Below are 12,967 nucleotides of genomic sequence, written 5' to 3'. Positions count from 1 at the left end.
GGGGCAGCTTTACTAGTCTCCTTTGTTTGTTTTCAAAAGACCTCTTGCTTCCCCGATGTCCAGGTAGCATTGTCAGCTGAGGTGTTGTTTCCCCTCAGGTCGGCAGACACTCTACAGCTTTGTATTTTTACTTTTCAGATATTCCCATATGTTTTTTTTCCCCATCCAAACCACATCCCAGGGGGGTGTGAATTTTGAATGAGAGTGCTGCTATGTGGGGCAGGGACCTGCAGAGTCTCCCCAAACAGTCTGCTGTCCTGGGGTGATTTAATAAATGCTCCGAATCATCCTCTGCTGGTCTTCACTGTCCCAAGCTGGTTAGGCTGAGTGACAGCCCCACATTAATTATCAGCTCCAGCCCTTCACTGTCCTCTGGCCTTTCCTACCCATGATGGGTCCTAAATTTGGCTCTACATTAGAATCAACCTGGGAAGACATTAAACATCTAACTCCTGGGCCCTACTGAGACCTGAAGAATCAGAATTTATCTAAGGATGAGGTTCCGGAGTCTAATGAGCCTCCCGGCACCCAGTCCCTCTGTCCTTTGCCTAGAATGGTATGATTTCAGCCCAAGATAATGTCAGCCAGAGACACCTGACCTGAGAGGAGCCAAATAGAAACTTGAGGAAGATGAAAAGAGCTTTTCCATGCTCTTATGAGGCCATCCTGGATAGGGATGGGGGTGGAGGTGGAGGTGCAAAAGAGCCAAATTACCCTGCATGCTGCCTACGTGTTCTTGTTCAACCATCCATCCATCCATCCATTCAGTCAGACCTGTATTGAGCTCATGCCCTGTGTCTAAGACCCTGGGCTTTGTGAGTGGTAAAGAGGAAAGACCTTGAACCCTGCCCTCCAAGAGCTCACAGAGCCTGGGTGGTGCTAGCCCAGTGTTTCCCCAAGAGGAAACCGGACTGGTCTCTCTTCTTGAAAAAAGAGCAAGTGGGAGTCGACTCAAGTCTTCACCAGGCAAGAAAGTAATGGCATTAATTTTTCCCATCATGCCGATTTTTCTAAATGTGGTAGATAAAGCTTGTTTTTAATTTACTGTAATGATACAAGGTTTTCCTTGAAAATAAGCCTACTGATTAAACACCACAATGTGCCTTCACTTCGTACTCATTTGAATAGTTACAATTTAAAATACTGAATACCAAGTGTGGGTGACGACATGGGCCAGCTGGAACTCTCATCCCGGTGGGTGGCAGTGTAAATGGGTATAAGGCCACCTTGGAAAATGGGTACTCTCCTATAACGTTAAACATACATATACCATACAACCCAGCGGTTCCCTTTCTTGGAATTTACCTGAGAGGAATGAAAACATAATGTCCACAGAAAGACACATATTCGTTTGTTCTTAGCAACTTTGTTTATAGTATTAAAAGCTGGAAAAAGCCAAGGTGTGTTATCAACAAGATGATGGATAAACACTCTAGTCATCACGCATACTGTGGAATACTGTTCAATGATGGAAAAGAAGAGACTACTGCCCCTTGTTACAGTACAGATGATTCTCAAAACTACTATGCTGAGCAAAAGAAGTCAGACACAAAAGAGTACATATTTAGGAGTCCACTTACATGAAACTGTAGGCACAGCTTAATCTACAGTGGTAGAAAGCTGATGATTGTTCAGCTGGAGCCAGTGTTGGGGGTTGACTGGGCAGAGGCACAAGGGAACTTCTTAAGATGATGAATATTTTAAGTGCTATGTACATTAATATGGTAGTGATTTAAATGATTATACTGGGAAGTATATATATATATATGTATATGCAGAAATTCATCAAACTATATGTTTAAAGTGAGTGCATTGTGACTGTTAGCTGTATCTCAATAAAATGGATTTATTAGGCGATACTCAACAAGGCAGAAATCATGACGTTGGAGGGTAGTGAAACATCTGAAGTTTAGAACTGGCACTGAGGTGAAGTGGACAGGATCCTAAAACATGTGTGCGTGAAAGGCTGTGAAACTTCAGAGGAAGAGGGGAAGTGGTGGGAGCGTCATAAAACGGATAACATTTCTCCTGAACCTCTTGAGAAAAAGTAGACAGCACATGGGGTCAGAATGAATATCTAAGTGAAACTGGGTTGAAATTAATATCAGGGGCCTGAGATGGGAGAGGGGAGATATCCTTAAAAGAGCCCGGACATCCTGGGAAAACAGTAAGAATGGGGGTGACCCCACCACTTTGGCCTTTATGAGGTCCATTCTGTGAATACTGAACATAAGACCTGGACATAAGGCCTTTAGTACCAGCTGGTGCGGTCACCTGCTTTCCCCCTCAGCCCTTGGGGGCTCTGAGAACGTGAGTGGTGACAAAGCACACTGGCCAGGCCAGGACCAGGGTGAGGGGGTCAGTCCACCCAGAACAGGCTTGATGGGAGGCAGGGTCCCACAGGGCTAAGCCCTCACTAACAGGACCTGAGAGTGCATGCCTTGCAACCTTACCCTGCTTTCTGCTAAGCTGGGAGCGGGAGCCTGAGTGACTCATTGATTCCTAGTTGTGCCTGCGTGCCCCTGCAGGCCATGCACTGTGTTAGAGGGCGTATTAGATACAAGTCCCCAGTGAGCTCACAGTCTAGCAGGAAAGGGGAGAACAGCGTGTGAGGGGAAGCCTGAGGGCCACGGGTTCTCAGAGAAAAGACACTGGACCCATACTGGAAGGGGCTGATCAGCAAACTTTTGGAGAAAGTGAAACCTCAGTTATGAAGTGAGGAAGGTCAGTCCAAGAGAGGGGTGGGGCAGTCCCATCTCGACCTACCTGGTCTCGGAGTTAAGAGTTTGGCCTCCAAGAAAGAGTCCACCAGGCACTGACCTGCAACAGCTGATGTGACTGTGTTCCCCCGCCCACCTTATGTTTTTGTAGGTTTGCTACAAAGAAGCCCTACAGTGCCCCTCTGTCCCAGGGGGAGTCCACCCCAGTAACCTTGGCATCTGTCAGCTCGGCTGGGGTCCTAGCAACAGAGTCCCCCGAGATCGACCTAAGTGATTTTGTTAAGTAAGTGTAAACTCAAAGCCACAATGTGCTTCTTTAAATAGCATTCTTTTCTCTACACTGAATTATATTCTCAAACTCATTCTTCATATCCTTCATTTATTCTTCCAGCAGTTTAAGAGTGCCTCCTCTGTGTTAGTCCCTTTGCTGGGCATCTGGGATCCAGAGTTAAAAATCATCTCTGCTCTCAGAGAGTGTAACCTCCTGATTCCTGAGGGACTGAGCCCTTCCTATCATGTTGCCTTCTCCATCTGCCCAAGGTCTGCAGCCAGGGTCAGGTCAAGTTTATTTAGAAGGCAGAGAAGGATGTGACAATTGGCCAAACTTTGTAGTCTCACAATAAAAATGTTCCAATAAATGATGAAGCTTAACATTGAGCACTTGGGGGCACATCCAAATTGTCTGAAGGGTTGCCCGAGCTTTTGAGAACTTCTGTAAGTCAGATAAGGGCTTCATAGGCCAGGAAAGAAGGGTTGGGGCCTCTGGGAAATTGGCCAGTCTGATGCCTTAGACTGCGTGTTTGGGGGCAGGGAGTAACAGAGCACTGACCAGCTTGAGAAAAGTGTCTCTTGAGTGAGAACCTCACTTACTCTTTCGGGTGCAGCAGAGGGGAGAGGAAGACAGGGCCATCATGCAGCTGAAGACTGTGCTGTGATGGTGGCTGAATGAGTGATTCCCCACATTTCATTAAACTCCCTAGGACTATTATTGTGGATGAAGATGTTGGATCTGAAGAAAGAGAAAACAAAAAAGCACAAGTGCCCACCCTGGCCATCTCAAACGTACGATTTCCTTTCTCTGGGGTGAGTGGGCTATGAATCTTTTTCCAGGTCACTTCCCAACCAAACACCCACAGAACCATCACCTCAGTGACAACCCAGACACCTCAGCACATAGATTTTCTCTGTAACGGAAAAACCAGGTACCCCTGACCTTGGCCATCATGCATTCTTCCCAGCCCCTAGATAGAGGCTACAAAAGGAGAACTGTCTTACATGGTTAAAAAAAAAAAAGAGCAAGAGAATTTATAAATTCATACTCTTAAATTCTCCTTCTAGAATGATGGCCTAAGGAAATAATCAGGAATGATTATTACAATATACAATACAATATGTATATTGTATATACGTAGATGTATATACAAAGATGTATGTTAAAACACTTGAGAAATAGCAAAAAAAATTGAGAAAATAAATTGCTTTGTGTCCATGATGATCTGCAATCTTTTAAAATAGGATTTGCCTCTATAGTGGCAGAGTGGGGGGAAGCAAGCATTTTCACACTTTGTAGGTAGGGGTGTGAATTAGTGGAGCCTTTATGACAGGCAGTTTCGCAGGTGGATCAAAATTTAATGGACAAGGAAATGGCAACCCACTCCAGTATTCTCACCTGGAAAATCCCATGGACAGAGAAGCCTGGCGGGATACACCATGAGGTTGCAAAGAGTTGGACATCACTTAGCAATTGAGCACATCAAAATTTAAAATACACAGTTCCTCTACTACAGTACTATTCTACACATATACCTTTAGGTTTACATAATAACAGGTAACTATCCTTGTACATAGCAGCTTTATTAGAAAAAGGAAGAAAAATTGAAAACTACTTAATTCTCCCAATGAGAGACTGGTTGAATAATTACATCTGCACAAGGCAATACGATGAAGTCCTTTTTTAGAAAATGAGAACTTTTTTCTTTTTACTGATTTGGAGCAATCCCTGATACATTAAGTAAAAATACTACATGGTCTGTTTTTTAAAGTATTTAAAATTATGCTTGTAAAGAAATTTAGTCATATGGGAAGGTGTCAGTCATGCTATAATGTTAACTGAAAAATCAGAATATAAATGTATTTGTATATATTCACACTATGCACACACACATACATATAAATCTGCAGAATAACCTAATGATTGATTTGTATTTTGATCTTTTAAGCTTTCTGTGTATTTTTAAGATGTCATAGAAAATTTAAGAATATAGAAAAATGAAAGCAAAAATTTTCAAAATCCCACCATTCATAGAAAAATTTTAGCATTTACCCTCCCAGATATCTCTATTTGCATATGAAAATCTGAGTGAATTTAAACACACTCACACTTGCAGGTGTGATACATAGGCATATGTAATATTGCACATATGAAATGAGATGGTTGCGTGGCATCACCACTTGATGGACATGAGTTTGAGCAAGCTCTGGGAGTTGGTGATGGACAGGGAAGCCTGGCGTGCTGCAGTCCATGGGGTCTCAAAGAGTCGGACACGACTGAGCGACTGAACTGAACTGAATATTATACAAATGGAACTGCTTTTTTACTCAGTAAGGCACGTCATCCCTGGTCCATAAATGCATCCTCCACAGATAGAGGTACCACGTACACTTCACTTAAAGCGACCCCCCTGCCTGCCTAGTGATAGGCATTTAGTTTGCTTCCAGAGTTTTGCTGTTATAAATAACACTGCAGTAAACATCCTTGTACATACATCTTGGACACTTGCCCAGTTATCTCCGGGTGGGGAGGGGGGCGGGGCGGGGGGACAGAGGGGAGGGGAAAGGTGCATTTTTTTAAATATATGCAACCTACTTCATTTTTCTGTCAGTGAAGGGGAGGAGCACATTGATGACAATTTATGAATGCTTACATGTTTTTCCTCACACCTTGAATCCCTAGGGTTTGAAAATGAACTCTGCTGAAACAGAAAGAATAGACATGAACCAGAGCCACAGGGAGTTTCAGGAATCCCCATGGAGCTTTGAGCGGGATGAAATGTCTTCCATCGGGATAGAAGAAGTAAGTTAACACCTCACGGGCCCTAAAGTCATCTGATATTCACTCTTCTTACTGAGCACCTGCCCCCAAGTTAGAAATCGAAATTTTCCCAAGCACCATTACTGCCTTGTGATTATATATTTTCAGAGTGCCGAGTTAGTCACCTTTCGTAGAATCAAGCAAGGTGAAGTGAGGAGTCAGTCTGTAAGTTGGCTGAACTTTAGCCTACCCTTTGCAGACCTTCCTGTGGGATGACTTCTCTGCAGGTGTTTGATATTTTGCCCCTCTATGGAGTGCTGCGGCCACACAGTAGCCACCAGATGTCATTCACCTTCTATGGACACTGTGACATCATTGCACAGGCTAAGGCCCTGTGCGAAGTGGAAGGAGGACCCACCTATGAGATCATACTAAGGGGAGAGGCCTCCCTGGTCAACTACTCCTTTGACACCAAGGATATCAACTATGGATTACAGGTATTGCCAGCCATCGGGAGGAGATTTTCTGGGTTTGCCTTCAATATTGGTCAAAGTCCTTGTGCTCTCATCTCTCCGGGAACCTGCAGTCTTCATAGTCTCACCATCACCCCTGTCCTTGATCCCTAATCTGCTTCCTAACCCTGATCATCCTCTTACTGCCAGCCACATGCCAGACATTTTCACTTGCTTTTCTTATTGTATCCTCAAATTCTGCATGTTAGACCCTAAAATTTGGATCTTTATTCTCAATCCAAAAGCCCATTCCAGGCTCTTTATTTCTTTCAGGAGGACTCCTCCTTTCTCAGCCCCTTGAGTTTACGACCTCTACGGAATTTTCCACTGCCCTCCGTCCCTCACCTCCCCACATCCTTACACCCTCCAGGGTTCGTTCCTTCATCAAGCATAATTCTTCTGAGCTGGTTTTCCTTTCCCATCACCAATGCAGTTATCACACTCCAGGATCTCATCAAGCTATGCCTAAATTACTACTCAGACTATGATGTGTATACGAATCACCTGGAGTCCTGTTCAAGTGCAGGTTCTGATTCAGTCGGTTCATGACGGAGCCTGAGACTCTGCATTTCTAACAAGCTCCCAGGTGATGTCGATGCTGCTGGTCCACAGACCCATGGAGACAAGGGATTACAGTGCATTCCTGGCTTCTACCTATAATGCATCTAAATATCACTGTCAGATAGATTTCCCCCAGATTACATTTTCATGCCATCAATCCCTGAACGGTTAACTCCAGCAGCATTTGGAAAAGCAGCATAGAGAAGAGAACATTGTTTTGTGGTCAGAAGAACTGAGAGGTTATCTTTCTTTTACTTCCTACTGACTGTGACTGTCACCTAACCTCTCAAAGTCTCAGCATCCCTCATCTATAAAATGGGAATGGGGTGGCATTTCCTGTTTCACCAAGTGTTTATGGTTTCTTTAGTGTCTGGTCAGTACTGTGTCTGGATCAGAGAATGCATTCAATCATGAGTTGCCCTGTGGATCAGAGCCAGGTTCCTCCACCTGGGTCAGGGTATCCTGCTGCTGCTGCTAAGTCACTTCAGTCATGTCCGACTCTGTGTGACCCCATAGACGGCAGCCCACCAGGCTCCCCCGTCCCTGGGATTCTCCAGGCAAGAACACTGGAGTGGGTTGCCATTTCCTTCTCCAATGTGTGAAAGTGAAAAGTGAAAGTGAAGTCGCTCAGTCGTGTCCGACCCTTAGCGACCCCACGGACTGCAGCCTACCAGGCTCCTCCATCCATGGGATTTTCTAGGCAAGAGTACTGGAGTGGCTTGCCATTGCCTTCTCCGCAGGTTATCCTAAGTCCCTCTATTAACTGATGCTCCCTACATATTGAACTTTATTTCTCATGATTTCCCGTTATAAACCGTTTATTCATTTATAGTCAGACTGGTTTACCCACTAGCCCTAATACATCCTAGCCCTTCCTGCCTCCATCTTTCTTGTTCTATTATCCCTTTCATCCTCCACTCTGCCAGCTCCAAACTCACACATACTGTAAGACCCAGCTCAGCTCCATCCCTCTGTTACCTTCTTCCTACACTCCATTCTCTTGACACTTAGGTATAGTCTTTGCCATAGTGTAATGATATAATGTACTTTCTAAATCTTGCTTTGGAATAATTGTCAGTTCTATGTCTGTACAGCTTCTCTTCCCAGTTAGAATTAGTGTTATGTACTCCGATACTATATCTCCTACCAAATTTTAATGGGGATTAGAGTCCCCATTATATAGCCACTGCATGTATTATTACTGAATTGCATGTATACACGTATATTTACAAGTTAAAGACTGTGCTGAAAATCAAATTCACCCAACACCTGTTGACACTTTGTGTATCATGTTGACTAAATAGATTTCTCTTTCACTCCTTATCTCCAAGGTCTTCTGGGCGATTGGTTCTGGCTCAGCTCAGAGTACTTCCTTTGAAGTAGCTAGTTCTTGCCCTAGTTTATTCTAAGAGCCCCTTAAGTGGCTTCAGTTTGTGATTATTGGACCGTTTGGATTGTGTGAGCAAAATCTCAGGAAAAAGAACATGTCTGGCCTATTACTCCCATGTCTCTCTGTAAAAATAGAAACATTCACTCTAGAAAATTCTGAACTCAAATCTTATCTGAATCTTCTTAATGTAAAAAAGTTTACTTTAAGATGCATATGAATTCATATTGGTGAATATGAATATGAATTCCTCTAATATGAATTCCTTTGGTGAAGAAACAGAGGTCTAAGGAGGCTACCTACAGCTGTACTAAACTAAATTAGTTGTTAGAAGACCTAAGACTAGAGCCAGACTCCAGGGTCCAGTGCTCCTCCCACCCAGCAGGCACCTGATTGTGATACTAAAACATGGGATTGGCCCGCATCTACCCTCTGGAGGAGGGCACGGCAACCCGCTCCAGGATTCTTGCCTGGAGAATCCCATGGACAGAGCAGCCTGGCAGGCTACAGTCCATGCGGTCTCAAAGAGTCAGACGCAACTGAACCAACTTCGTACACAGCAGACACCTCATGGAAAATGAAATACATGTATGTGAGGCGTGCTTGTCTATCCACCTTGGTCAGAATGACGGCAGAATCTCGGACGGTGAGTGGCAGGGGAGTCACTCATCTCCTTTTTCTCCTCTCGAGCTGTTCGACCATGTCACAGAGAATGAAATCACTCTCAAGAACACTGGGAAAGTTGGCTTTGAGTTCAAGGTTCTGACTGACCCCCAGTCTTCACCAGACAACCTTCTACCAGGAGTGCCACTCATCCAGCCTCTCTCAGTAAGTAGCCTACCCCACACCCACCCATGACAGCCACTGATCATGGTAGGAGGGGCCCAAACTCAGACCTGTAAGCCACACCCTGGAGTATATAAAATGGTATATAACAATATATAAAGTTTCCTTTTATACATTTTTATTTCTGTGTTATTTAAGACAAGATTTAATGACTGTTAAGTGTTCTTTGTGGACTGTATATTTTATCTATTGTAAATAACCACTTTCTTCCCTTTTAATGCTTTTTACTTTGAATTCTTCTTTGTTTATTAATATTAATTCACAATATTAATATCGCATCTTTTGAAGTAGCATAGTAACTGTCTTTCACAAGATTTGGTATGTTGTTTTTACTGTGATTTGGTTCTATACATTTTACAGTAATCATGAGTGTATCTTTTTCTTGGTTATATGTTCATTCCATCATTCTGGCTTCCCAGGTAGCTCAGCTGGTATAGAATCTACCTGCAATGCAGGAGACCCTGGTTTGATTCCTGGATTGGGAAGATCCCCTGGAGAAGGGATAGCCTACCCACTCCAGTGTTGTTGGGTTTCCATGGTGGCTCAGACAGTAAAGAATCCTCCTGTAATGCGGGAGACCTGGGTTCGGTCCCTGGGTTGGGTAGATCCCCTGGAAGAGGGCTTGGCAACCCATTCCAGTATTCTTGCCTGAAGAATCCCCATGGACAGAGGCACTTGGCAGGCTCCAGTATTCTTGCCTAGAGAATCCCCGTGGGGAGAGGAGCCTGTGGGTTCCAGTCCATGGGGTTGCAAAGAGTCAGACATGACTGAGTGACTGAGCACACAGTACACCTTCTTTGTGAGGATCTGTGTCTCATTTCTTATCACTTCAAGTATTGCTTCTACCCTACTTTCTCTAATCTTTCTCTAGTCTGCTAAAGCAAATGTTAGACATATGTTGGACCGTCTCACTCTGTCCATGTTTCTTAACCTGTATTTCACATGTGTATCTCTTTACTCTTTACCTCTGTATACTGTTTTCTAGATAACTACCTCAGCTCTTTCAGTTATCCAATTTTCTTTTCAATTGAGTATAATCTACTGTTTAACCCTACCCTCTTAATTTCAGAAATTCCATCCGATTCACCACTTTCACTTGGGATTTTAATTTCTTCGTTTATCACTAATCATTTTGTACATTATTTTACATTTTTCTGAGTTATTATTATTCCTATTTATGTGACTGCTGACTCTCTTTCATCATCAATGCTTTCCCCGTATGATTTGTAATCTTTGACTTGGGGTCATCTTCAGCTGAGAGTGTTCTCTCTGGGAGAGCCTCATTCACCCTGGATTGTAATGTGACACTACCAATAGTGTTGCACTTGTTTTTGCCAGGTACCTCAAGGGGTCAGATTTTGAGTTAATATTTTGACCTGGATTAACCACAGTGATCTGTCAGTGTACATTAAGACTCCATAAGTTTGCATGACAGGCTTTTTCTTATCTTCATCCTCTAATTTTTCCTCAAAGAATATACATCAGTTGTAACATCAAAATACAATAGGATATGTTTAAAAATTATTAGAGACCCCTTCAAAGATGACTTTTAAAGCACTTCTAAATAGCTTGAATCTATAATAGCATTTTCCCTGGTTTATATTCTAGGCTGATTTTCTGGTAGTTTTTACCATAAAATGCTCCCACTTTTATTTTCTGATTACTGACCTAGAGTTTTTATTTTGTGACCTTATTCACAATTTTTAAGATTTATTATATGATATTTGATGTATGTAGAAGATACCCATGTCACATGTGTTTGACTTTTAGAGCATAATAAAAAAAATGAATACCCTATGTACTTACTACCCATCTTCAAACTCAGAACATTACTAATATATTTGAAATCACTTGTGTGTTGGTGCATGCAGTTCAACATACTGCAATCTACCCAGGCTCTTTTTGTCTCTCATACTCCTTCTGGCTACCCCTGGGCCAGCAACCACTAGTCTGAATTTCATGTTTGTTATTCTCTTTGTAAAATACAGTTTTATTACATATGTATGCATCTTTACATCGAGTACTTTTAGTTTATTAATTTATCAAAACTTCTAAGCACCTGCAATGACCAGGTATTTTTCTAGAACCTGTAATCGAATAGTAAACAAAACATACAGGTATACCTGCCCTCATGGAGATTTCATTTTATGGGATTTTGCTTTACCTTGAGCTTTATAAAATTGTCATCAGTACCTGTAATTTGTGCAGTTTTCCCCCCTAATATTTTGTTTTTAAGGCTAGTCTACATTGTTGCATGTAGCTATAGTTCATTTATTTTCACTAATGTGTAATACTCATTTTGTAACTACTACATGGAAAGTAGTTTTCCTTTTCCCTGTCAAAACACATTTGGGGATTTCCCCCCGCCAAGTTTTGCTGTTCAATAATCCTGCTACAGATACTCTTGTACCTGTGTCCCAGCCAACAGGTGGAAGAGTTTTCACAGAGAATTCTTCTAGGAGTGAAATTTTGAGGTCATAGGCTATGCATTTGTTCAACTTTATAAGGAGGTGCGCACACAGTTTTCACGGTGACTTTTCCTGTGAAAAATCTTGTGATTTCCCACAAGACGTAAATGAGTTTCTTTTGGTTCATAGTCTCACTGAAATTTGGCAAAGTTTGCCAATCTTATGGTTAAAATTTTTTTCATTATGATCTTAATTTTCATTTCCCTGATTACTTATGAGAATAAGCAGCTTTCACTGTGTTGACTTGCTGTTCCAGTTTCCTCTTTTATGAAATGCCTGCCCACATATGTTGCCTGTTTTTCTATTGTCGGTCCTTTTCTCACACCTGCATAGGAATGAATCTTGGGAGAGAAGTGTGAGTGGACACTATGGCATACACTAAGCCCTTGGGGTTATTCAGTGCATCAAACTGCTGGAACCAAGCGTCTATTGTAAATTTTACTTAAAGTTCTCTCTGATCTTTCTGCCACATAGGGTTTTATCAGTTCCCATAAAGAGCAAGTATTGAAGGTTTATTACTTACCTGGAGTGCCTGAGATCTTTCAAAGAAGTTTCCAGATACAGATTGCCCACCTGGACCCAGAAAATATTACTCTGAGTGGAGAGGGAATCTTTCCCCGAATCTGCCTTGATCTCCCCAGGAACCTCAAAGGTACTTCTACCCCCTGTAATATTTCCCCACTGGATGACAAGATGCATTTTAGCTGCTTATCAAAAGAGTGCTGACACTCTGCGTTATTTGTTTGGCAGTCCTCCCTTTTGTGTTATTCCTCAGTTGCAAAACACATCAAGGGTTGAAATTGACTGGATGACCTGAGATGAGTGCAACAAGATATGTCCATGACAGTCCCAAATTAAGACGTTTGGACAATTTCACCATTATTAAATTACAGAGTGATCAGGACATCATACTTCCAAATGCCTTTTCTTCCATGGCATGTTCCTTCCAGCTGCCCTGTCTCCCTGAGTTTTCACTCATGGTTGGCCATTGAGAAGGCTATGGCTAATTTTACTGCAAGGAGTACAATTTTCAAAATATAAACTGTAAAGAGAAGCAACCACAGTTCCAACCCCTTATGCTGGCATTACTCAGTTTGGGGGCTAATTTAGACTGTTATTAATTGTCTGCCCACATCCCTAGCCAAGGACTTTCTGGGCAACATCCAGCTCCTGGAGCCATCACTCTGTACCAGAGCATTTCTGTCTTAACAGATTCTGAAGCTCAACTAAGCAGCTTTTTGAGCCATGGACTGACTCTGGCTCTTTCTTCCTGACATGGGCTGCAGGATGAGGAGTCAAGAGAAACTTCTCATTCTTCAAGCTCCTTAAAACCCACATTCCCTAAGCAGCTTCAGACTAAGCTCTCCCACCTCAGCCTTTCCTCCTACCCCACTCCCCAAAGTCACTAACTCACCTGTTGATTCATTATATCCCGATTGTCT

General features: G+C 42.7%; 1 protein-coding gene across 1 annotated transcript in view; it reads left to right on the top strand.

Moving 5' to 3' along the window:
- Positions 1 to 12,967, top strand: part of HYDIN (HYDIN axonemal central pair apparatus protein) — a 415,120-nt gene that overhangs the window by 300,416 nt on the left and 101,737 nt on the right. The window contains exons 25-30 of the mRNA XM_088830541.1: positions 2,872 to 3,003; positions 3,701 to 3,803; positions 5,674 to 5,793; positions 6,039 to 6,248; positions 8,902 to 9,039; positions 12,000 to 12,177. Coding sequence (XP_088686667.1) covers positions 2,872 to 3,003; positions 3,701 to 3,803; positions 5,674 to 5,793; positions 6,039 to 6,248; positions 8,902 to 9,039; positions 12,000 to 12,177 — 881 coding nt within the window. The remainder of the gene's footprint in view (positions 1 to 2,871; positions 3,004 to 3,700; positions 3,804 to 5,673; positions 5,794 to 6,038; positions 6,249 to 8,901; positions 9,040 to 11,999; positions 12,178 to 12,967) is intronic.

The sequence above is a fragment of the Moschus berezovskii genome, chromosome 22 (assembly GCF_049115385.1).
Source record: "Moschus berezovskii isolate FMDL1 chromosome 22, NW_MosBer_1.0, whole genome shotgun sequence".
In the NCBI taxonomy this organism is placed as follows: domain Eukaryota; kingdom Metazoa; phylum Chordata; class Mammalia; order Artiodactyla; family Moschidae; genus Moschus; species Moschus berezovskii.
Note: the sequence above shows the minus strand (reverse complement) of the source record. Positions and strands in the feature narration are given on the sequence as shown.